Source organism: Acanthisitta chloris, unplaced genomic scaffold (assembly GCF_000695815.1).
Source record: "Acanthisitta chloris isolate BGI_N310 unplaced genomic scaffold, ASM69581v1 scaffold42678, whole genome shotgun sequence".
Classification (NCBI taxonomy): domain Eukaryota; kingdom Metazoa; phylum Chordata; class Aves; order Passeriformes; family Acanthisittidae; genus Acanthisitta; species Acanthisitta chloris.
Window position 1 is genome coordinate 1 of NW_008687262.1, and position 26,850 is coordinate 26,850.

Sequence of the window (26,850 nt, forward strand, 5' to 3'; positions counted from 1 at the left end):
ATATATATATATATACACAGACACAACAGTCAAAATTGTATACATTGACAATCTAATGTAGATAGTGTAACTATTGTATACTATATATACACAAACACACACAATAAAGATATTAGACTTACATTTAAAGCTTATCTCCCACCTCTGCCTAATATTTTTTTTATTCTTTACTGTTTTTAAGAAGCTAAGCAGACACAGACCTGGCTGGGCTGCTTGCTTCTCCAGCCGCAGCTTTTCCTCTCTGGCTCTGTCCTCTGCATTGACAGGAATCCCAGAATCATCCCGAGGAATTATCTTTCCATGGAAAGGGCACTTGAGGAAGAGGAGGGGAGGGGGGGAAAAGTCTCAAAACCTTTAAATGAAAATTCTTACAATATATTTAACACAGCCTAGAGCTGGACACAGGAGTTGAGTAACAAAACTCAACATGATTCCAAGTCTCCCTTAAAAAGCATAAGGATTCCACAAACATGAAGTGTTTAACATATTCAGAATCTCTAAGAAATAAGTTTTTTGTGATACAAATATCCAATTCAAGAGGCCAGGTAGCACATACTGTCAAATCTGGAACTAGGGCACCAATGCTGCATTGTATGTTGTTGTTTACACTGTTTTGTTGTTATGCTGTTGGGGTTGTTCAGCCTGGAGAAGAGAAGACTGCATGGGGCAACTTTTCAATACCTGAAGGGCCTACAAGGGAGCCAGAGAGGGACTCTTTGTTAGGAACTGCAATGATAGGACAAGGGGAAATGGGCTCAAAATGGAGGGGAAGTTTAGGTTAGATATTAGAAAAAAGCTTTTTACTCTAAGGGTGGTGAGACACTGGCACAGGTTGCCCAGGGACGTGGTGGCTGCCCCAACCCTGGCAGTGTTCAGATCAGGCTGAATGAGGCCTTGACCAACCTGGGGTAGTGGGGAGGTGTCCCTGCCCATGGCAGGGGATGTTGGGACTAGATGATCTGTAAGGTCCATTCCAACCCCTAAATTCTGTGATTCTAGGATTCTATGCTGTACAATCCCATTTAAAGTATTTTAGTGCATTCAGTTCCTTCAGCCTCAGATAATACAGGAATACAGGAATAACAGGGATATTAGAACAAAGTATTCAAGCAAAGTAAAAATAAATAAATAAACTAAAAATAGGTACTATCAGCTACACCTCTAAATGAGGAAAAATATTCTGGAAACAACTGTCTCTGCCTTACTGCCAGGTACTCATACATCACAGTAGTAAATAAAATATGAATAACCTATAACGAATGCCAAAATGTTTACAGTTTCCTTACCAAAAGGATACTTCCCATATGAAGCTCCTATTAGCAGTGAACCTCCCCACACACTTTCTTTCACTCCCTTGAGCAATGTGAAATAAACTTTTATGGGTATGTTTTAAGGAGCTCTTCTCCATACAGCACAGATCTTGGAAGCTGATGCCTACCTTAACCCGATCTTGTCTTTCACACAGCCTTCCATCAGGCATTGGTGCTCGGCATTTATGCTTCACTGGTTCAAACTTGCCAGCAAATGTTATATATCTAGTTTTTAACATTTCTGTTATTTCTTTATTTTCCACCTCTTCCTCTACTTCACTGGGTGCCCAAAATCGATGTTCGGATGAAAATCTGGGAAAACAACAATTGAAAATTGTTCACAAAGTTGTAAGAAAGCACATAAATATGCCAGTATCACCCTGTGGTAAACTCAAGTGTGAAAGGAAGGGAAGCTTTACTAGCAAATTAAAACCACCAAGGACTCGACCAGTCTTCCTTATGACTCCTATATTATGAAGATGCTTTTCAAATATCACCAAAGTCTGTCTAGTATTGATTTCCTGTTTAACCTGCTAAGCTATTACAAGTCTTAGCTTTAGTTCATAATCTGACATTCAGAGCCAGTTGTCCAATATTTGGATTCAGGGAGTAATTCTGTAATTCTGTAGTTAACATTCTTCATAACAAAATACTTATATGATTGAACACAGAAGACAGATCAAGGAGGAAACAGTTTGATCTTAACTTGTCTGATCTTATTCCTGGTAGCTGTACTCCTGTAGCAGCAGAGAAGCAGGAGCTGAAATCAGACTATGTTGTAATATGCTGAGACAAAGGGAAACAGGCAACAGTCAGCTGAGCCTTATACAGATTCTTTCTGCAGGATCTCCAATACGGTGTCCATAAATCTGAGAAATTATCAGGTGTTTCACTAGGAAATTAAGCTAATCCATTGAAAATCTATTTTAAAATTAGAGACCTTACCTATATTTAAAGACACACACAGGCAAATATTCAGTGGTCTGAACTCCCCTCTCCCTCTAAATTATCCAATTACAGTCACATGAGAATGAAGAAGCATTTCACAGCTGGGCATGTCAACCTTTCCAATTAAGAAAAAGTTCCATTTAATAACTGTACTGTCCCCCCAGCCTCAAATATGTGATCAATAAATCTCAAGGACATTAAAATTACATTTTACTCTGTGTATCATTGATCAGTGTTTCAGAACTGGACTGAAAATAGTCTGATTCCTACAAAGAGGTACATAAATATTATTGTTTATGACATGCATGTAACTTATTTTCTCCCAACATGACTTACAAGCAGGTCAGAAAAGAACAAAGCAATGCTAATTCCCAAAGGTCCCTGATTCCTTGTGGCAAGTCAGGCCACATTTTAAAAGGACAGATACTTGTTTGAAAAAATGATGCATGAGACAAGTAAAACCTATTTGTAAGATGAATCAGAAGGGGAACAGATAATCAACTAAAAGATAAAAAAGAACACCTCACTCACACTCAGAGAGTGTTCCTAGTCTAGACAAGTAAAGGAGGTTTTAATGGCAATGACACAGCAGTACATGAGGAGGAATAAAAGACAAGTAAATGGCAACTGAAATCTAAAAGAAAGACCAGCTCCTGGAGAAATGCTGCAGACTTTCAAGGTGATGGGGAGCTCATAAAAAAATTGAATAAATATAAATTCTAAACCCAGATGCCTACAGAGATCTCGAAGCAAGTGCAAAATGGGCTAATTCAAACACCCTAGTCACCGTCAGTGCTGCACCAGCCATTTTACTCTGCTGCTGAGAGTAAGGTAATTTAATTCAAGGAGGAGGGTAGATGAGTTTGGAAGGTCCATGCTATCTAAAATAGTCTGTTTAGCTGACAGAGCAGACTCTACACAACACTGTGCAGTATACACTACCTCCCTGCAACCTCCCCCAACAAACACACAAAAAGTGCCACTACAGTTTTATAAACTCATTTTAAGAGTTCTTAAACTACTTTAATGACTTGTGTGAGAGAAGGTAGCAGTAAGGAAAATCATTCAGCCCAAACTTTTGTCACTTTCTAGAGAAGGTGACAGATCATCATTTACCAGCTAAGCAAAACTTCTTTAGAAAATCATCTTCCTGGTAACTACATTCTATCAAAATCTGAATTTATTGTAAATGCTAGGATTAAGTAAGTGTATTGTTAAATAGGTGAAGCACAAAGACTTTTCCCCTTCAGATTAAAAAAATTCTAATTCCATACACATCCCATATCTGTTGTCTGGTTTTTTCAGTTTGCTCTTTTCCCCTAAGCATCTTACAGAGCCAGTATGTGTGCATATAGGAAAGTTAAAGGAGTTGGCCAATAACACCTTAATTTTTTAATAAATATATTTTATGCCTGGGGTCAATGGCATTGTGTGTGCAGAGTTACTTAAATTATCTTTAGTTGGATTGGCATATCTGTAGTTATAGACTATAAGGTTCAGAAGTGTGCCCTCTATTTTATTGGAAAGCATAAAAATAAAACAGTACAGCACAAGGCAGACAGGCAGTGAAATATGCTTCTGATTTCACTTATGACTTGAATAACTCATTTGCAATGTAAAATAAAGCCTTACTACCTCTTTGGCATTATCACCGACAAATGCTTCTTAAAACCCTGCTGAAAATCTTAACCATTTTATAGGCTTTGAAGAGCCTACACCACATGAGGTGGAATCCAAACCCTGGAGTGACTGTGGTAAAGCACTATCAGATATTCAAATTGCACCAGTTTTCAGTAATTTAAAAGATATTAGGCATTTTATGCAAACAGGTACAAGGGCAAAGATTTCCTCTTGTGCCTTTCTGCCAACATGGTCTTAACAGTGTGATTCTAGGTTGGGTTTTTTTGTTAATTTTGGTAAGAGAAGAAAGTAAGTTAAAGTAATACAGCTGAGAACATGAGAATTTGATTTGCAACCCAGCCAGTCAATGATTTTTGCCTTTTTCAAGCTAGCTATAGTACACACTGATACTAAAGTTCTGGTGAACTTAAATTAAATTTATACATAGAGAAAGGACTCTGTATCCAATATTTCATATAAAAATACTAGTGCTAAAAAGGGGTTTTAAAAACTGACTGCCAGAAACAAGTTCTGATATATACCTACCAGCTCTTCTCCCTGGCATTGCTAAACCTTTCCCTAAGTCAGAGTAGTTTCACAAAACCTCCCCGACAAGAATGGAAAATGAAAGATCCAAATTCAAATTTTGTAACTGCCACCTTTCTCTTGTGTGACTGAATAAGCATATCCACTTCCTCAGTTACCACTCTGCAAGGTCAGGAAGAATACCCTGATACCTTCCCAGCCCTTCTCCTACCTTGCCTGGTACTTATTTAGACTGTAAAGTCTCCAGCTAAGGCAATGTCTATCACGCACTTGGCAGAGCACTTTACATAATGAGGTACCAACTTAAATTGGAGTAACTGATGCCATGCTGCAAACATGAAAAGAGCAGAAAAAAAAGTGCTTTGACACATCAAAGGATATTTAATTAGTGTCATATCTTCTCAAAACAAATAACATTTAAAGGTAGAATTTCTGACTTTGTTTATGGCTCCTACAACACAAGTGAAAAGAGAAAAGTAATTATCAGAAGAAATAGCAGTCACCTCACTGCATGACCTCTGAGTGCAAGTTAAATCTATTTATTTGTTTAATTTGTCTTAAAAGAAAAAGTGCATTACTTGAGAATCTTCCCAGCATTTGGCTGATCCTCTCCCCAGTAGTGAAGATCTAATCCAAAAGGCATGAGGGGAGCTTTAGCTCTTTCTTCTTCCCGTTTTCTTCTCTTACTGTCAGGACCTTCCAAGGCTGCTGCCTCAGTAGTTGCAGATTCACTGGAGAAAATTGATGAAAAGTCAATACAGAACAGTAATGACAACAACTTTTTCTCTGTTGTCATTAGATTTTTCACACCAACACTAATATTACCTGAGATCTAGGACTACAACTACTTTTACAGCCACACACTCTACATACAGCTCACTGCTAGAGCTAACACATATTGTACTGTAGGGGCAGAAACCCAGAAATCTAATGGGAGCAGCAGTGGATCAGGCATGTTGTACTCCAACAGGAGCTACAGATGTGGTACTGTAAATCATTTTCAGAAAGATCCTGCCTCTGTAAACTCATGCTTATGCTTGCATGGCAGTCACACAGATTGCGAAGTCTTTCTTTTGACAAAATTCCATCTTCCAGGCTGATAATACTCATGCAACACCAGTACAGAATTTGTTAGTCCTCAAAAACCAGAGTACTACTGTGGCGATCTTAGGGAGTCACTGACAGAACTTCAAACAGTCTTAGTCACTGAACTGAAACATGAAATTTTTCAAGATTATAAGTCAAAATACATCCCTGAATACTCCAAACTCTGAAGTTCTAATGAAGCAAGTCTCTTTCTCAGATTACAATCATTTACTAGGTTTTGGGGGCCTTCCTGGCTAATGCAAAAGTGTCTTTTCAGGAACATGCCACTAAGTAGATGACTCCAGTTTTATCCCCAAAACACAGATAAATTCTAGACAAAGTAGGAGTTTCACTAAACTTTGAACAGAATTGACAACAGATATGCCTTTAGAAGCAGTATAACAAATCTCCAGGCAGCACTGACAGCCTAAGCCACTGGAAGCCAAGAGATGATTGAAACTACCTGCTAATTTAGTATTAGGATATATTCTGTTTAGTTGGAAACAAAAAATTACCCCAACAAATAAGGATGGGTGTTTTTTGTTAGCAGAGAAGGGAACAGTACATTTTCATAAAGGCTATTTACACTTGGTGTCCTAAATTAAGTGAGAGTAGAAGACTCCTTAAGATCCTGGTGCCATCAACAACAAAATCCCAAATACTAAGCAATAAATGTAACTTCCAAATTAATCCAAGCCAACCTTAGCAGCTTGCTTGGTTCATGAATGCTTTTCTGTGCACTGTTGTGATTAATAAACACACGAGCAAAAGGTTTCTACAAGAATAAAAGAAAGATAACCTGGTGTGAGGAGGTGGCAACTTTGGTAGCTTGTCTCTAATAAGTTTCAGTGTGGCAGCTGCACAGGTTGGATCAAGTTCATCTTCATTCCCTCTGAGTTGGATGCGGGAACTAGGTGGAGCGGCTCCTGTCAATGTCTTCGCCACCAGTGCTTTTGGAGGTGACTTGGGTTCTAGCCCTGCAAAAAAACTTCAAGTTTAGGAGTGATTCACATGTCTTACTGCTTTCATTTTGTGTTAGATATCAATCCCACTTAGAGACTTGTATTTCTGCCCGTGAAATTTTTCTTACTTTGGAACAGAAACACACTGAGTAACTAACTACAGCAAATCAACTTTTAAATTTGTATGATACAGTGTGACAACAAAGAATGATGTTACTTCACCTTGGAAAGAAGGATTTTAACAATACATGTTTGCCTAAACTTCCCTTTCTGTATGTAAGTTTCTAGTGTCGCATCTGCTTGCTGGTATAGAACTTCTGTACTCAAGGTTATATCAAGGTAAAACGGAAGAAAGGAACTACTGGCACTATTGTTTAACAGTCCCAAAAGACATCTAAGAGAAGGAGAAAGCAAAAGGAAAGCCACACATCCATAGCCTCCTGTGTGGGAAGAGTAATTCCTTGTGGTGTGTCAGTAAAAAGTCCTGCTAAAACTCTTACAGCCTGGCAAGAATACACATCTGGGTGGGGATTCACTGCAACAGGACTGAGGAGAAAGGGAACCATCACCACCAACACAGCTGGCAGGGAAGGACACCCAGTGAAAAAACAAAGTGTGTGTGAGGAACATCCCTGCTCTTTGACCAATCTCAGCTACCATATTGACACTGAGAATGTAAAACAAAACTGGGACAGCACCATTGAGATTATCTGAGTTTAGATTCCTAAATATAACTGCAAGCAGAATTATCAGAGAACATTCTTCTTTCACAGATAGTAAACCACATGATTTGCCAGGAGAAAATACTGAAGTGCTGGCAGAAGCAGTAAGTACACCCACAGAGTATGCCCAAGAGACAGTAAATGCCTGAGGAACAAACTCTCTGCAAGGCTGTACCAGGCACTGATGTTCAGCTCCAGCAGCTCAGTAGTGGGGCAACTTAATTACTTTATACAGGCAGATTAGAGAGACAGCACAGACTGTAACAATGCAATTAGGCTGAGCAGTTAGACAGCACATGCCTCTACCCACTGAGCTAGAGAAGCAAATCTATTCCCCAGCAGTGGTAACTAGAACTTTTCAGCCAACAACAGCTAAAAACAGAAAGAGAGGATCCCTCACACTAACGTAATATACTATATTTGGCCTCTCAGAAAGTCTTTTTATAAAAGTGTTTATTGAAATGCAAGGCCCCAGCCCTCAAAAAAACCCTCTAAATTAATACAAAAGTGTCATGGTTTCATAAAACTAAAATTTTCAGCAAATTATCTCAGTCTTCTTATGAAAAGCAACCAAAGTTTACCAAACATGTTTTAGCTATTTTTTAATTATGCCTTTTAGTCTTTTGTCCAATTCCACCCAGCCCTGAAGCTGCATCCAGAAGTATTCTTCTTGCTTTGCTGGTCATTACATGTATCACAAGACACCAAGTGGAAAAGGAAAAGCTAATGTGGTACCTATGACCTGCCCTCTGAGTGGGAAACTGTAGGACCATAGTGGCAGCTTTGGTACACAAACTATTTTCCTTTCAGAGAAAAACATAGTTTTCACAAACAAAAGTAGAACAATTTGTCCTGACTCCTATTTTACCTTATAAAGTCTTCCAGTACTTCATCCTAACCTTGATTCATTTGCACCATTCATTCTCTTTAGCCTGTGGGGTGCAACCACACGGATGGCATTGCCTGACTCGAGCCACAGGTCAAGGTGCTGAGTTAGCAACCTTCGAGAGCCACTCCCTAGGTACACATGGGTCTACATTTTCCAAGTACCTAGATCAGGAGCTGAATTCTTGTGTTTTCCAAAGCTCCAAGCTCAGGGCACTGAGAAGGATGCCCTGTCAGCCTTTTGTTTAACCAAGTTCCTGGACACCCTCTCCCCACAGACAGCTGACAATCCTAATTCAAAATCCACCAAGCTAGACACTCTCAGAAGCAGACATCCAGTTGGATCTGGCTTGGGTGCATGTGTAGCCTTTAAATTTTGCTGCATACAGTGCATGGTCACTCCAGTTATTCCTAGATCTTCTGGATACAACTGTCTCCAAAGAAAATAGAATGTTCCAGAACACTCTCAAGGATGAGGACTCTTCTAAGACCATCTGAGAGTCCAAGTCTCTCTCTAGTATGAATTATATTGGTAGCACCAAAGGGAAATGTTTTAAGGCAAGACCAGTAATTACAACTGCAGCAGGTGGCTCACCTGTCCCCTTCAAAACAAGAAATGGAATCTGGATTAGGAAAGAGGATGAGACAGTACTAGCCATCAGCAGTTAGTAAGCATTCACAGAGACTCTGTTGTCTTCTCCTTGCTCCCTCATGACAGCTCAATACATTCCTTCTGCTTATCCAGTGTGTGGCACAGAGAAACGTGGACCATTTTAAGAAGATGGCTGAGGCAAGTGTATCTGTGATGTAACCTGTGCGTGACAGTATATTCTCATGTCCACAGAGAGACTCGAGCCAGCTCTGGCAGACTGATGCATTCCACCTTCACTCAGAAAACGCTCCTGGAGTATCACATAGACAGCCCACACATCTCGGAGCAGGTATGTTGGCTGCTGCTGCTGAGCACATATGACACTACTACACCCTTACTCACTCCCTGCCCACACCACATACTCTAATGAAAGCTACGAACACACCACATTCACTGTGTTATCTAACTTCCTTTCCAAAGCCAACAAGGCTTTAAAGAACATTGTTAAAAAATCATTTAAAGGACTAATGTGTACATTGGAAAACAGTCTTGAAATTAGCAGTAGGACAAGAATATGGGAAATTGTAATTAAATATAATAGGATGGATCTAAGCAGAGAAATATCTAGGCTAAATAGCAAAAAGAAATTAGCTCATTACACCTATTAGGCTGTGGAGTTGCTGTTCAAGAGGGATACTGATGCCTACATGAAAATGTGTTTTTTTTGAACAGCACTTCAGTGAAATAATAATGCAGGAATTTTGAATTTATGTCTCTGGAAAAGGGGCAGGATAGGGCTCCATCTCAGTTCATTCCATAGGCTAGAAAGAGAAAAAGCCCTTATCAGGTGCTTTGTTTCAATGTGAAGCAGAATTAACGCATTAAAGAGTGTTGTAGGCACACTTTAGTATCACTGGTATTTGGAAAAGTAATCTTCCTTTCATGACAGAAACAGTTACAAACAGGCCCTTTGGCATGAACAAGATTAACTTGGAAGAATATGTCACACACTCTATCTGTAATATGGAATTGCTTAGACTGTATTTAGCATTTTAAATTGCCTTTTTTTACTTTTTTTTGTAAGAGAAGAATTCCTTTCTGAAAAGTATTGTTTAAAGCAACAGTTTTAAGAGCACTTTTATGTGTACTATTTACAAACAGTAAAAAGAAGTCAGAAGACAGCACATTTGTGTCTCTCACCACATTCTTCTCTCATCTTCAGAGAAAATATCTGCATATGTCTTAGAAGTACTAAACCCCTCTATTATTTTCCCAATTTTTTCCTATGATGTTCACAGAAAGCATGTCTACTTGTTCACTACACTGGGGAGGGGAAGGAGGGTAACTGCAGAGACAAGCAGTGAGCAACACACAGAAAAGGCAAGAGAGATAAATGGACAATGTGACATTTAGACAGATAAAATCACAGCCAAAAGATCAATATAGGAATTCTTAAGAGTTACAAGTACAAAATATTTTCTCATTGATTTCTTATTTCAAACCATTAACAGAAAAATAGCTAAAGGTAAATACACTGCAACATCAGTAACATCACCTCCACAGTGGAGTCTTTAAAAAACATTTGTGTATGAAATTAGTTTTTGTTAACAAGCTAAAGACAAGAGTCACCATGCAGACAGACCCAGCTGAATGGTGCCCAATGTCAGGGTGGGGCTGCTTTGTTTTGGTTTTAAGACATAGATGGGATTAAGTACAGTTTTAAAAGTAAAATTCCTCATAAGAATTCGGCTGTTCTGAGTGGTTTATGTAACACAAGTACAGTACCTGGGTTCAAATTGTTCCAGTAGCAGCTTTGAGAATCATAAAAATGTTCAAATCCTCCTTTTTGTTTAAATTGAGCAAATGGCACCTATTTGCCTGAAGCAATAACGTAGACTGTGTTCACAAGATAAATCAATAGAAGGAAAGAGAGAGGCTGAGGTTTCAGCTGAAGTTAGGCTGCTGAATGCTGACATTATTGATTTTAGCTATTTCAGCTGGCCTTGTAATTAAAATGTAAATTTGAGAAAGAGATTATGTCCTGACAGAAATGGTGGGATTAGGGGGAGATAAAAGCCCCTCAGTGAAAATTCAGAGAAAGAGCAAGCACAGGTTTCCTCAGCTATGTGGATTTAGACGAAATCTAGCTACTTCAAATTCACTTAAGTTTAATTGAAAAAACGGAGACAGAATATAAACAAGTATTATGGACTTCAACCTTCCTGAAAAAAAAATAGTAATTTCTGTTTCCCATTTGTTGAATCTTAGTCCAGCCAAGAGTGTGCGCTTTATATTAGTACAGACACTCTCCAAGACTGCCAGAAAAATCCAGCAGTTCAGGTACAATATTTCCCCACTTACTCTATTGTGCTCCCAATGAAAACACCTGCTTGTATTTCACTCAGGAAGCACAATAAGCTTTACTCCTCAGTGAACAGGACTTGGCAAAGCTTCCTTCGTATGGACTTGCAGATCAGAGGGCTCAAGCCATTGTCTGAGGCGCTGCTTCCAACAGCTTCAGTGTTTCAGGAGCAGTTCTGCCATACCTCTCCATGCACAAGGTGTGTGTGAACAAAATTAACACAGGTGATCACACAGTAGGAAGATTTCATTGTCTCTAAAGGTTCTGCAACCCATAAAGGATGGAGATTTGAATGATATGTCCCCCCGACAGGTATCTGATCTTAATGAAGCCATCACAAAGTAAAGGAATAGACATTGGGTTTGCTTGTTTGGTTGGTTTTTTTAATTGGGATCAACTTTCAAGTCTCTCTATCTAAAAAAACAATAAGGCTCTTTTCTTGTTAATATGACTTCATCTACACAGAAGTCTAAAATGAGGGGGAAAAAACAAAAATACCTGTTACTACCAAAACCCTAAACGTATTCATATGGGGATAACATGGATTGAAACTCTTACCATTTATTGCAGTGGAAATCTTCATATTTCATTTTAGACAATTTCTTATTTTGAATACCACCCAACAAACTGCTGCCTGTGGCTGCTAGAAGAAGGTGCAGAAGTCCCAAAGGTGGCTTAGCAAATATTCTCACAGCACACATAAGCTGTATGTGCACTCAAAGCAACTTACCACATGGACAACTGCATGTTTCAATATTTCTGTATAAAATCCACCACTTCTAAAAGTTTTTGAGGCGTCTTTTGTAATCAGAGGTTGTAAACAACCAAAAAAAGATGCCCCCAGTGCTTTTGAATCCAGTTATGCTCATTTGTATTTGTGCAAAACCTTGGAAATCCACTCAGGAAATTCAAATTAAAGCAAAAGGATAACAACTATGTTAGTTAACAAGAGGAGTTCACTAACAATACATAAAAACTTGTTTGGCTTACTGGAATTGCCCAATATATTAATTTATTGTTCTGTTACCTCTCATTAATTAACCCTATTTATTACTGGTTTACATTCATAATTAAGAAGCAGAAAAACGAATCAAACCAGCAGAGTTAAACCCTTTCTATACCTTACACCCTGATCTTTTTAACTTCTTGCTTACCATTTTGCAGACCCTGGCTATTGCATAGCTCCTAAGTATATCAACATCTTGTGCAGCGACTATTAATTTCCAAGAACTTTCGCAGAAATCAAGTATATCCCATGTCCTGTTAGATTTTCTGGGAACCTTATTTACATAGAAGGTCCTCTCCTGAGAGTGAGGAAAATTTGCATGATTAGGATGCAACAGAAGAAGTATCTACAGTTAATACTTCTTCACAGATGTATAAGCATTTTGTTGGAAGCATTTTGCTGGAAATGCTAATCATGTCTTTTCATAATGTGAAGTTATCTTCATTCCAAATACTGTATTACAGTTTCATTCATTTACTGTCTTAAGTGTAGCTTGGCCTCTGTAGGCCTCAAGTTGCACCAAGGGAGATTTAGGTTGGATACTGGGAAATATTTATTCACTAAATATATAGTTTATTCATGTCTCTAAAATGCTCAGTGAGAGCTGCACTAGAATAACTTATGCAGCCTGAAGCACTCCTAATTCTATGTAAAAAAAACAGATGAAAACTTCCTTACTAAGGAAATAGTGGTTTGTACACCTTATTAGTTCAACTGGGGTATAACCCTTCTTCCTCACCTTGCTGTGACTTTTCGTAGTAACAAGAAGAAAAAAAAAAAAAAAGGGCAGCTACTTAACACACAGAAAACCATGACTCAGACACCATCAGATTAGGAAAGGTGGTGTGGGGACATTAACCCACAAAGGCACATCACTCTGTGAAGAGAAGAGGGAAGAATTTATGACATGCATAGAACTAACCCTTGGTATTTTAGCACTGCAGGTTTGATCCTGATATGAAAGAAATCTCAAGTAGGCTTTAAGATGTAACGTGAACCACTGAAGTAGCTCTCAGGGACCTAAACACACTCTAGCTCAAGGCTCAAATACAAGAGAAATAATCTGATTAACCAGATTTGAAATAATGGTTTGTATTCTTGGCTGTACTGTAATTTCTCACAGAATTTTGGGTAAGGATGAAACTTGATAACCAGTAGACTGCTTCCATGCTAATATTCCCAAGTCAGATGACTTTGTATCACCACTTGTAAAACTGCAATGGCACTTCCCTGTCCTCAAAGCAGTATCATGTAAGTAAATTCATCAATGCTTGCATGAGACACAGACAAGGACTATCAGCTGAGGTAGGTGCTTTGAACTAGATCCAAGAGTTGTCCATTTTTACATGGCAAAGCACATCTCTCAAATCACTTCCCATGTGGTTCAGAGCTCAGCTGTAAGCTAGGCCAAGACTGCCAAGGGCAGGACAGAAACTCTTCTTCTGGCACCAGCATTGAATTGTGTCTAAGGCATAGGAATGATGCTGGAACTGCACAGTTCCATCCCTTACCTCAACCACCTTAAGGCTCTATGGCAATGCAACTGACAGCTGACCAACAAAGGCTGGAATGTGGGAAATCTCAAGTGGAAACAAGATTTTATTTCTTCCTGAAGCCTTCTTTTAAATGAATAATGCCTTGATTTTTCAGGGTTTAGCAATAGCAGCCATACAAGGGCAAGTCAGCCTTCCATGGATATCAGCAACATCAGTGCCCGGTGCTGAAAACCAGAGCAACCTTATGAAAATTATTTTCAGTGTTGTTTCTTTTTCAGCTCAACATTCCTCTTTAGCAACACAATGTATTTAAAATGGCCCTGTGGTCCCACAGGATGGCTGGTCTCCTGTCTGTTGCAGACATCAGGTGCAAGTGTAAATAAGGATTATACAAATGGGAGGTCGTTAAAAGTCTGGTAATGCTAATTTGGCATGACACCCCTAATGGGTTATATCTTCACACTTCAGTTATCTAATCACCTAAATTCTTTTAACAAATTTACATTTCATCTTATACATGGAGATTCAAATTGACTTGTTCTATTCTCCTTCCACCCAAAGTGTACCCATGCTCAGTTCATTTATATATTTAATATCCTCATCAATTTTGAGACCACCACCATCATCATCAACCACAAAAACACATAGATAATACGACTGGGCATGTCTATATACTTATGCACCAAGCTTCCCTTGCCTCTAAATATCTTTTCATTTTTTACAAGCTTTTCAGATCTCAGGAGAACCACATGTGTAGTCAGAAATAGCATCTTAGCGTCAAATTTACCATGTTGGTAGGATATTCTCATTTTCCTATGAGAAGTGAAAGGGAATAAAGTGACTTTCAAATCAATAAATTAAATGTCATGTTTCAATCCATTTCCACACTCATGTTTTACAATTTTGTTTTCCTGTTTCATATAAAAAGTTAACCTGTTGGGGTTTTTTTCAGGAAAAGAAACAACAAAAGGAAAAAAGCTTTTATCCATTACACCTTCCACATAACACTGTGATTTTATTTTACATGGAAGGTTTAATGTTTTAGTTAGAAACACTGCACAAACTTTCATTTTCTATGCTTGGAGTCCTCGTGAACTAGATGTGAACTAAAGAAATGTAGCAAAATCCCACCTGAATATTTAGATAAAGCTAAAGTCACTGCTGTGGTAACTGCACTGGTACATGGAACCAAGGGGCACATTAATTAGAGAGGTGGCTGCCTAACACATCCAGCTCTTGATGAGCACATGCTGCTATGAAATCAATATATTATTGTGTATTTTAAAATGATAATTCATTTTAAATAAAATATACCAAGGGGATGCTTATTCTGTTTTGTTTCTTAAAAACACATGCAGAACAAAATGCAGTACAGCAAATACAGTTCCCCATTTTCCTCACGCAGACCTGAAGTACTTACATAGAAGTCAGTTGGTTTATGCAATAGTTATACATTTGCTTCTGAAATAGGTTTTTGAATTAGTAACTGATCAGTTGGTCCAAGAAAGCACAGAAGTACACAAAGACAGAGGAAAGAATGTGCTTAAAAGATTGCATGAACTACTTGGGGGTTGGACTAGATGATATCCAGAAGTCCCTTCCAACCCTAACTGTTCTGTGATTCTCAAGGATTCTGAGATATTGTCAGACAATTTCCTACTTTAAATGGCGGCAAGTAAAGCTGAATGTCTTAAAAAACATCAGAAATTATGCAATTTCTTTCAAAATGTTATTTTTAACAAACACACCAGATAAAGAACAGCCAAGTGTGACCATTAGCTCCCACATAACTACATGTGTAGAAAATGCGAGAGAGGTTTTGTTTTCTGATTGTTTTTTTCACTGTAATGTATTTTTCTATCAGCAACAGTTTAAATACAAATTGGGAATTTCTTAATCCATTTTATGTAGATTTTTAAAAAATCCCTGAGCAGATAGTAGGCTTGTGCTTTTACCCACTTCCACGAGGACAAATTCCAATAGCAGCCAAGTATTGTGTTAGTGTAATACAAAGTGTGGTAAGATGCTTTATTTTTAAAAACTGTGTGTCCATGAGGAAGAGAGAAAACTAAAGGGAAGAGATGAATATATTTCACTTCCAATGGAAGCTGAAAAGTATAAACAGAAGTTTTGCATGTTGGGATTCTTTAGACAGATGCTAAAGATACGCAAAACATGCTCCAGTGTCTGGAAGTATTACAAAAATACCAATTTTGGCACAAGAAGTACTGGCAAAGGAAGGAAATAAAAAAAAGGTAACCCCCCCAATAACCATAGCTATGTTAATAACAAACCTCATTTGCTCATCCATTTACTATCATTACCAATGTTTTGGACTCTCATTAGCCATGTATACATAAGAAGCTTTACACAACTGTCTGGAAGGCTGCTGCTGCTCTCTTCCACTACATTCTTTTTCTCAAAGTCCCACTATCAGCAGTAATTAGAGTTTACTCAGTATCTATTGCAAGACTGAGGTAGATGGAATAGCCAACATACACTGCTATAATTAATCAAAATATAACCTTTTTTTCCCATCAACAACAAAATAAAAGGCTGTCCAGCTCCTGAGTTTGTGTCCTACAGGCCTTTGCCAGCGTTCTGTGTTCTTGTCTAACACACACATCTTCTTACCACTTCACTATCTCAATACTCCCAATTCCACTTCATCTTCCCCAACTCTTGTTTGGACAAAGTAAGTGCCTGCAGACTGTTTCAAGCAAAACCTATGCTAACAACCATGCCAAACCACACTGCAGCTCCCATGCTCACAAGGCACTAGTCCAACCTCAGTTCTCTATATAGCTGATAATTTCCACAGTTTCTTTCAAGGCATGGAGGAATAGAATCACCTACCTCCTTCGAACAAAGTGGAACAAGCCAGTTGGAGCTGTTTCAAGTCATTACTTGGGGAACACAGAAAATTAACACAGGCCTTACTCCCCAGGGTGTCCTGGTAGGTTAAGTCTAGGTGGGGTAGATGGACTGAGGCATAAGCAGAACTTCACACCTGGAGCCAACCTTGAGCTGGCCCCATTCACTACAGGTTATCATTACTTATCATCTTTCACTATCTGTAGCCAGATTTGATGGCAGAAGACAGTAAAAAGGTCACTTGAGCTCTATCATCTTGGGTCTAAACAGGCACACCCCCCCTTGTTTGAGCAAAAAGAAATGTTTGGCTTGTACAGGCAATAGCTGTAGCCTGACTTTTATGATGAAAACTGCAGAGAACTGAACAACAAGCATTAACAGCACTGAAAAAGGCACAGCACAAGTCTTGCACAAACACTCAAGGAGGAATGAAGGAGCAAGACACTTCTTACAGTGACCAAGGTTTGTAACAGCAGCTACCCACTCCTTCTCTACAATGTACTGAAATCTTGCAAGTCACAACGCTACACAGAGGCAAAGCTGCAGACACTAAGTGAGATGTACAAAGGACAAGGAGTAATGCTCTGAAATTGGATTATTTAAAGATGAACTTTCCTGAGTAACTGCCCTCTCAATTTCACAAAAAACACATTATAAACATATCTTTATGTAAAAAATATCTACTTAGAATGCATCAAAAAAGGCAAGATTATATTTTGTCATGCGGTATGTGCTCAGTGGCTGTAATTCTGCACTTGAAGGCTGAGCTCCATTTCACTTCTTGTGATAGCAATACCCAAAGAGCTGCAGTGCCGTAAGTTGGCCACTCTATGGGAGGAAGTGGCTGTGCATCTCCGACTGCCATTAATGCAGGTGATGGAATAGAACCTTATCCCATTTCACCAGACTGTCACCAGTATTTCTAACACCCAGGTTCATTTACAGCTTTATTTTGCAGTCCTTTCATTCTCAGTATATGTTTTGCACACTTAAAAGCATACACAGTGCTGCTTCTGGCCCTAAACTCCAGTGGAACATGATGGAATGAAATAAGCTGCTCGTCTCAGTTGCTCTTGCTCCTAGAAAGTATTTGTTTATCTAGAGCCAATCACTGCTCCCATATCCATGTAATGACTTCCTCAGAGCAGGCAGAGATTACCCACACCACTGATCACTTTATTACTTCAGAATGGCTGTTTATTTACTTTAGTGCAGCAGTAACATGCAGGGATAAAGCCTGTCACAGCTGGGCAAACTCACCATATTCCTTACGCAGGTGGTCTGGAATGTGGGGCTCATAACCTTCCTTCTCAGGGACCTCCACAAATTCATCTTCATCCTCATCGTCGTCGTCATCATCATCATCCAAGGCTTTCATCTACAGAGATATTTTTGTTGGTTTTTCCTCCTTTTTATTTTCAATGTGAAGACTGCTTTTCATTTCCCTTCATACTGAAAATATTTTGCAGACATCCCAATAGCCCTACTGAGACTGCACTATGTCAAAAGTATTTCCCTAATTATGTATTTAATCTTTATCTAAGATTAGGCTTTTGCTTAACATTTTATCTCTAAAGCCATACGCTATCCTAAGGGCTTCTTTAAAGCCCCTTTTATCCAGTGAAGTCTGAGAAAGTGTGAAGCTATAAAATAAGACCAAAAATCTTAAAACAACATCAAGATTTTGACTTAATGAGCAAATTATGGCTCTATCTCTTCTCCTTTGGATAATTTTACTCATTTAGCTGCACCCAAATAGTCTGTGGTATGTTAAATGTTATCACAAATTGTTTAAGAGCTCAGAACCAAGAGGGGAAGCTGATGAACTGGCACGCTAGTCCTGATGCAAGGAAGAATATTCAGATCTGTAAACTACAGTTGTTCACTGTGACTCTTCACAACAGCACAAAAAATAATTTGATAATTCATTTCTTAACTAACTTGGTACATCCCAACCATTCATAGCATTAGACTAAACACTACTACGGTTAAGACCAACAAAACAGGATTTCTTTGAATGTGCACTTGGTCTGCCTTGCAGCCTGAAACTGAGATCTATGAGTAGCTGAAAAAAGAAAGGAATTCCTACCAACTAACCAGGGTAACTCAATCATGTAAGTGACTTCCTAGATACCACTTCTGCTAGCTACCACTGTATATGTGCCAGCAAATCTCTAGCTTTTTTTTTCTGAGCTTGTTCCATACCTGAAAATTATTTTTTTCCTTCTAAACTACACATAAGCTAAAAGAATCTGTGCCACCAGACATGGCTTGTGCTGTCAGAACTTTGAAATAGCAAATGCCAACTACCCGAAAAAGGCAGCAATGCTAGAGGTTTTATGCTTTACTTCCTTGCTCACCTTGAAAGTCACCTAATTCCCAACAACAACATAATTAGCACTTTATTGTACGTTTGCCATGTGCTTTTACAAGTCTAGGAAATAACAAGGAGTAGCCACTAAACCCAACCTTAGCACAGGCTATCACTTTCTTTCCACTTCATTGCAGCAAGCCAAAGCAACAGATAAGGAATAGCACCAATTTTACTATTTTCAGCTGTGCTCTTTACTTCTCTCAGTACACCTGACTTCTGTTGATATTCATATCAACTACTCGTTACAAGCACCGGAGGATACTGCAGGTTTTGCCTGCAGCAGAATTTTCCCAATTTAATTCTCTACTCTAATCTCGTGTCACAGCTGAGTTCCTTTAAATCATACATATACTCTGAAGCCAAAAACCCTAGAAACCAATCTTGGTTTATTGAATGTGGTTAAAATTTTAAAATAAGTAATAACTATTTTTCTTAATCCAGCTTCCTTTTTGGTCAGTATTATTTGCAAGTCAGACTGAAAGAATGTCTAATAAAGAACAGTAATTGATATTGGTACACATTAACACATAATGAATGGATGGGACAAGTGAGAAGTAAGATTCTTCCCTTTGTTTATAAAATGACTTTGATTTAAGGAAAGCTGCAGTTCCAGTGAAAAAAAAGAAGGGGAAAGAAAAAGATTTACTGTCCTGAAGACTAGAGACAATTTTCTACTGCATTCTTACCAGAGAACACCTAATTAGTCTTCATTTTAAAATAAAGTCTCCGCATAATCATGCTTGAATGTACCCTACTGCCAAAGACAGGTAAGAACCACAATGCTGTCTCTTCAGCCCAATTATCCTGACCTCAAGAGCTGCCAACATTCAGGCTATGCTGGAGGATCCAGCACCCTGGTTTACTTTTGTTTCCCACTGCAATAAAAGAAAGCAAAATTCAGGCTGTACCTGGCATGGCTGAGACAGATGCACACTGACCTGACCTCCACAGCAGAAACCAAAACAGTTCTAATCAAATGGTCAAATATTCCACCACTAATCACGAACACTCAAAGCAATTACAAATCAAAGTACAACATCTGTGTTAAACTACAACTTTTAGGAGACCTTCCCAATGGTGTTTAGAAAGAAAAAAACATCATCAGGTTTTGTACTGCACAACAGAAAAGGGCTAGAGATTGAGGAGAAATTAGTTTGTATTTTGATTCTGAAATTCTGCTGGTGCTGTCATCCCCTTTTTATTGATTAGGGATAATTTAATCAAATTAGGAAGCAGCCTCCATTGCTACTTCTCCAGCCACAAGCAGGACAACATCACATTTTCCATACTCAAGTTCCATTTCTCATCTAGCCATTAAAAAAGATACCACCAAGCTAAAACTTGTCATAGATGATCTCAGCCTAGAACTTGTGCCATAATGTACAAGTTGACCGATTTTAACGGCATAAAACAGGGAAAGTAAATTCAGTGTGTTTCCATTGTTTTTACTCAGTAGTCTGTAAACAAATAAACAGCAACAGGTTTAAGGAACTGAGAAATAATGTCAGACTGGTAAAAGGAAGTAAAATGCTCAGTCTGAACTGAGTTAACTTAAATTGCCAGATTATACTTAAAATAGCAGGGATATAATACCAGTACTCACTTGCATGGTTTGTCTGACAGAACTAAAGGGAAGGCAGAGTACTATCTTTAGTTGAAATTTGTCCTGATTTGTTCACATGTCACTGGAGGCACATACTTCTGTGTGCATTAATACACTAAAATTCCATGGGCCTCACTAACCCTCAACTTGAAAACTGCATTTCGAAGCAACTTTGCTGCACTACATGCATGGTGTAAAACTTTAAAGCACGTGAAAAGCCTGACAGAGAAAAGGCATAATCAGATGCAAATTCACTTTGTTTAGGTACAATCCATGAGCTGTGCATTCAAGTACTATAGAAAACATTAATCATAGGAAACTGTAATTTTTGTTATCAGTCTAACACTAATCAAAAGGGAAACCTGTCACTACCGCTGACCTGTGAAACGTCCCAATTATACTCTTCGGAAATGACAGGAGCACTTAACTTCCTCACTGAGTAAATGACGACAATCAATCAAGTTTGAATAACAATGAGCCACGGAGCTGAAAATTATTTTTTGTATAGAATCTACCCAGGAATTTATGAAAGGTGAAAAGCAACCCAAGGTTTTAGGGGCATTATGGCTTTCAGCTAGTGCAGCACATATCAAACACTAAACAGAATTTATGTGTTTTAATTTTCTAAAAGGTAGATGTGGACTTGGTGCTACAATGCATAACATATAATGCCAGATTTTAAATATGGGGGTCATTTTCATAAAATATTATGCGTATTGTTCACACCCTTGAATTTTCCTCGGGTCTTCTATTAAATTTAGATTTCCTGTAAGAAAAATTAACTGCTTAGCTAACTATCAGGAATTAAGCCCCCTTTTCCCTTCAAACAGACATATAGTCTTCATCCTGATAAAATCTTTAACAAGATAAATAAGTTATCTTTTTACTTGAAAATATTAAAGTTGTCACTGGTGGAAATTCAAGAAGTAGTAGTGGCTAGTTATAGCTCAATTTACTTCGTTCCAGTGATACATCATCAGAATCATCTCAATTGTGCTGGCTTGCTCCATTCCCTTTCTACAGAAAGCAGGAGAGCTCATGAGAAACAATCTTTTTTTTTTCTTTTTTTAAAAAAATTCCACTTTTCAAGCATGAAGAAAGCTCCCAAACAACTTCTACAGATTCAGTATGAAAGCTCAAGCACCTATTATCTAAGTTTCCACTATAGGTAAACTTTCTCAGTCAACTAAAAAAAGAAACAACCCACCATTAAATGAGAAGAAATAATTATTTAAGACAATATTTTTAAAGTGGCAGAATTAGTAAATTATAATCCTTTAGGAATGAGTAATGAAGGAGACTAAGATAAAAACAAGCAATATGACATTTCCAGTGTGTCACGTCTGAAGGGAAGTAAAGTATAAGTGCAAGTGATAAATACCTCAACGCAAAGCTTTTCTTGTAGTGTACAGAATTAAATATCCTTAAGATAAGTAGCCATACAACTGCTTGTTTCTCAATCACCTGTCAGAGAGCGTGGAAAAAGAGGTCCTGGTTTCAAATCCATTCTAATTATCAGGTGATATGACGAAAGTCACTAACACAGGCCACCAGTCTTATCAGAGATGGAGGGTGAACTACCTCCTCTCTGTCACTGCAGAATGGTTCACCTGAACGGTGACCAGAGTCCCAGACATCAGAGCCTACTTGTACCACCACTGCCCTTCAAGTTGCATGGAGAAGGGATTTTTTTCCCTGTTAATCTGCTCTGTAGGGCTGACATGTATTTATTTGTTAATTTATCTAAATCAAAGACTCATAGGTTTGCAAAACTATGTGTGGGTTGTTGGTTTTTTTTAACATGGTCGTACTGCTGACTGGGTATCTCACTGTGAAAGGAAATAGGACTTAGCTAGGCAACTTCCCAATTTTCGAGCTGAATTTATGAGAATAGGGTTTAAAAGAAAAAGACAGAAAATATGCATACATTATTTTCACTGTAATCACTTAGAAAGTCTTCTCCATTCTCCTGACTTTCACTGGGAGCTTAAAATACTGCTGACTATTCCAACTAGATAAGTGCAATCAAACCATTTGCTCCCTAACTCATTAAGCTAACTTGAAAAAACAGATGTTTCCTTATTACTTTGCATTATTAAAAATACTGGAAGCAAACACTGGATGCCAGTAGGAATGCTGTCCTCTCTTTGGAGTCAACACTCCAACAGCCTCCAGCTGCTAGCGCAGCTCAGTGCAACCACAGCTTCAGCTAAAGGCCTTGTTCATCCATCCCAATCAGTAATAAATATGAAAAAAAGCACCTCCACCCACCACACAACACTTGGAAAGATGTGAAGAAAAGCCTTTGGTCCTTTTCCCACTTTTATACAAATTGGCTTCTTATGTTAAGAGGATTTGAAAACCTGGGTCTCTGCCATCATAATTAATGTAAGCAATAAAATGACTGAAATATACAACGCAATCAGTTTATGGGGCTAGATGCACAGCATTTACTAATTACTGCAGAAAAAGAAGGAAGAGAAAAGATAGCACATGAAGTCATATCTACTTACTAAAACACCCCTCGCAAACTACAGCTGGGACCATTAAATAAATTTTGCATGGTCTAATTAACTTGGTTTGCAATCTCAATTACTTTTCACCAAAGAAATCACTTTTGTTCAGTTTTATGTGTGCCTGTTTCCCTTTTTTTAAAAAAAAATGATGTAAGGCATCCTCAGACAAGTGAACTCTAAACTTCATTTGTCTTTCAGCAGGCTTGATGGCTATGCATTTAAAAACCCATTCTATCTTATAAACTAAAAATTAAATGTACTCAGCTGTGATGGTCGTCATTGCATCTGCTATTTATATGCTAATACCCTCACTGAAAGATCTTGCAAATTATTCCACCATGCCAATATCTCATGTGCATCTACTCAAAGCCAACTAAATATTTTTCTAGAAGATTTTGGTTAGGGAACCAGAATATTTATTGCCATAGAATCTAGTTAGAGGGGCAACCTTAAGCACATACATTTTTTTATTCACCTGCAACACAAGGCAAACTTCAGCCATGTTAAGTGAAATTTGGGGATATTCTATGTAAGGAAACAGTGACTGGGGTAAAAATAATTTTTTCAGTGCCAGTAATAGAAAATGATTAGTCAAACAGTGTATCTTACATGTAAAGACAAGTTCCTCCTTTTCCATTCTCTTACATCATCCAACACAGGATGATGTGGAAATAAATGTTGGCATTTGGACAGATTTTAGAACCATGCTTGAGCTTTCCTGTGTGCAACACAAGGAAAACACAAACTACTAACTGAGCAGTATTTATAGGGACCTCCCACATACACTCCCTCCCCTTTGCTCTGTGATATGAGCATAAATTCAAACCTCGATGACTGCAAATTAGATATGTGGTCCAGGCAAAGCACATTTTATGTTTACCCGTAAAAGTATCACCATTCATTCTACTTGTAGTTGCTCAACAGCACATAGGCTTCTTGGCCAGGCTGAATTTTATTTAGGAACGCACTTTTCACATTATTTCCTAATTTCCAGAAGTTATTAAAAACTGTTAAAGGGTTCCAGCCCTACAGTTAGGCTAAGTACAACACTGGAGACTGAGCATACCTTGCTCCAAACTGCTTTAGAAACATAACAACCACCCAATTAACCAGTTTTTCTCTAAAGCAATGAACCCTAGTCAGAGTCTGTATTTTCACAGTTCCAGAGGGGCAAGCTTGAGGCTTACTCAAGACTTGTGTCAAAGGAACAGTAGAATGGATGAAATAATTTTAACAAAAGATGAGGCAAGCATAAAATAGTGCTGCACATATTACCTGTGCCTTGAGAATCAGACTTGGTTTCTTAACTCATGGACAACTGTGAGTAAGGTAACTCTGTCAAGCCCTAGTCAGTTATTCATTCATCTTGACACAAAAGAAAAGGTCTGCAGGTTCAAACACAGTGGTGTGATGAAGACAGCAAAGCTATAAGCCAAGGGACATGAAATCACTTTTAAAGTCCATGCTCAGAGAGGAATGTACCCAGAGCACAGTGCCTGAGATGTGTTCCTTTCCTACAAGCAGTAGAAAAGTCCTCATTTTGTCACTGAAGAAGGAAGCAGCTGTTGGATAGTCAATGCCAAGGTTACAAGTGCTACCCTGAACAGCCACAACATGTGAACTACCCCTGCCTTCTGCTTACTAGACTAACCACTTTCCTGCACACCAGTCCAGATGAAACTGTTCAAAGCCACTGATGAGGCTGTAGTGAGGTGCAGGACTGGCTATATCCATTTCTGGAACAAAAGGTTGGTTTATGGCCTCATAACACAAAGGCTAACCAAAAATACCTCTTTCCTTACCCCTCCCCAGAGGTGTCTCTAGGTTTTCCAGTGCTTTTCAGCCAGTTCAAGTCATCTGTGAGATGATAAACCATACTCCTATGATCCCTCAAAGTATTTTAGGCAACACTGAGTTATTTCATTTCTTTATGATTCAGAGGCCTACACATGAGAAAAGCTAAATTTTAGAGCTGAGGAAGGGAAAAATTCTCATTACTAGTCCTTTTCTTTAGGAAATTTTAGGAAATGTGATTTTCATCTAAAATGTCGTATAACAAGATTCCCATTAGCACTCATCCATGCAAAAAAAAGCCTTACTGCATTTGATGGATTACCACCTATCACTCAGCCCAGAGCAAACTCGTGCTCCTAAAACTTTGTATCCACCACCAGCACATACATGCTGGTCTCAAGAATCAGTCTGCACACACAAACACTCTAATATCAGTAGCTAAACTGCAGTTGCCTTCAATGATCACATGTATGAATGAATCTGAACTGCACATTTATTAAAAATTATTTCAGATGCTCTGTATTATCAGGTAAATATACATCTCCATAAGCCTGATTTACAGACAAGTCAACAAATTATTTCATGCAACACACACAATACATATATTACTGACTGTGGATTTTAGGTACAAAGACATTTCAGATGTGAATATATTTACTTTAATATGACTGCATCAACTAAATTTAAATGTATTAGTATGTGTTCCAAGCCTGAAAATGTTCTTCCTTTCCAGTTTTATAAATACATGTTTGACAATGTACCTCTATGAACCTCACAAATAAATTCACTTCAATATACTGTTTCCCCTTGTAAGGTAGGATGTGAAAGCAGGAAGTAAATTTATATCCACTACCTAGAGAGTACACACTGCTCAGTATTCATAGATGAATCAAGGGAGATGACCCTTCGGCCTGAAAAAACTTAAATACTTAACATAAGGGTTAACTTGATCATAGAGACATCCTACTTTATTTTACACTCTATTAGAAGAGCTCCAAATTGCATTGTGCGACCTGCGAATCAGATAGGGATCAGAGGTCGTCACAGTGACAACCTTAAGAATTCATGGCTAGATCTGCATAACAAGATATTTTTAATAACTTCATAGCAGTGCCAGGCTGCACAGCATAAAATATAAAACAGTAACGTTCAGCTCTAGAGAAGAAAAAACCCAACCAAACCCATCACCCTAGCGGGTCAGATGCTTTAACTGTTCTGCAGGTTAATTTCACAGTGTTTTGGTTTATATCAGTCCTACATCCTAACAAGACTTAGAAAGCTAGAAAGCTCTTTTAGCTGAAAAGTGATTACAAAAGAGTCACCTCACAGAAATAATTATAACATGACAATTAAAATGGGGAGAAGGAAGAGGAAGCATAAGCATCTATATGACTTATTCAACATTTTGTGTTTCCTCTTACAGTTATGGCTGACCTGGCTTTTTTGATAAATATTAGCTAGGAAAAAAAGAAATTAAAATGCTGCCTGGGCTACCAATTTGACCATACAAATGTTATTACATTTTATTTATTCTGAACACCACATGCTAATGATGTACAGAATCTGATACAGGACATCTTTAGGTGTAATACTGATTTAATGATCAAATGTTCCTCTATTTCTCTTAAGTTTTAGAAAACATACCAACAACCAACATCAAGTTACTGTTCAAATCTTAACAAGAAATGCTTCCTGTTTTCAAAGGGGAACTTGGTTAAGAGTTAGGGGCTTTTGTTTGTGTGTGATTTAAAAGCACCTGAGGAAAAGACTTTTTCACAAATGTGTCTCTTGTTCCATGGTCTGAGTACATTTTAGCAGATGTGGGTTCAGGCACTGTGAGGGATCACTAAGGATAATTATTACCCAGAAACAACTTCTCTAAAATGAAGAAAAGAGTTAAAAACATGAAGATGTGAGTACAAGAACCTGTTAAAGAAAGCAGTCAGCTGGATTGGATTATCTGTGGCTACAGAAAGAAACAAAAAGAGAAAACACAGCCTTTGCTTTTGATCTAAAATTCAAGTGCACTTTTTCTTCCCTTAAACCAGCCACTAACTTCACTATGAGACAGACTTAAAATAGCTGCTTATAATACTACAAAATGATTATGTAGCAGTAACTCGTTAGCACTGCTAAAATGCCAAAGTGCAGTTG

The 26,850-nt window shown here is 38.2% G+C and overlaps 1 protein-coding gene across 1 annotated transcript in view; it reads right to left on the reverse strand.

The window, feature by feature from the left end:
* Window positions 1-200: 200 nt before the first annotated feature.
* The window catches only part of UVSSA (UV-stimulated scaffold protein A), a gene marked incomplete at both ends in the record, with an annotated part of 38,842 nt that continues 12,192 nt past the window's right edge, over window positions 201-26,850 (reverse strand). Inside the window, 5 exons of the mRNA XM_009080502.1 lie at window positions 201-312; window positions 1,439-1,622; window positions 5,003-5,155; window positions 6,310-6,487; window positions 17,670-17,787. Coding sequence (XP_009078750.1) covers window positions 201-312; window positions 1,439-1,622; window positions 5,003-5,155; window positions 6,310-6,487; window positions 17,670-17,787 — 745 coding nt within the window. The remainder of the gene's footprint in view (window positions 313-1,438; window positions 1,623-5,002; window positions 5,156-6,309; window positions 6,488-17,669; window positions 17,788-26,850) is intronic.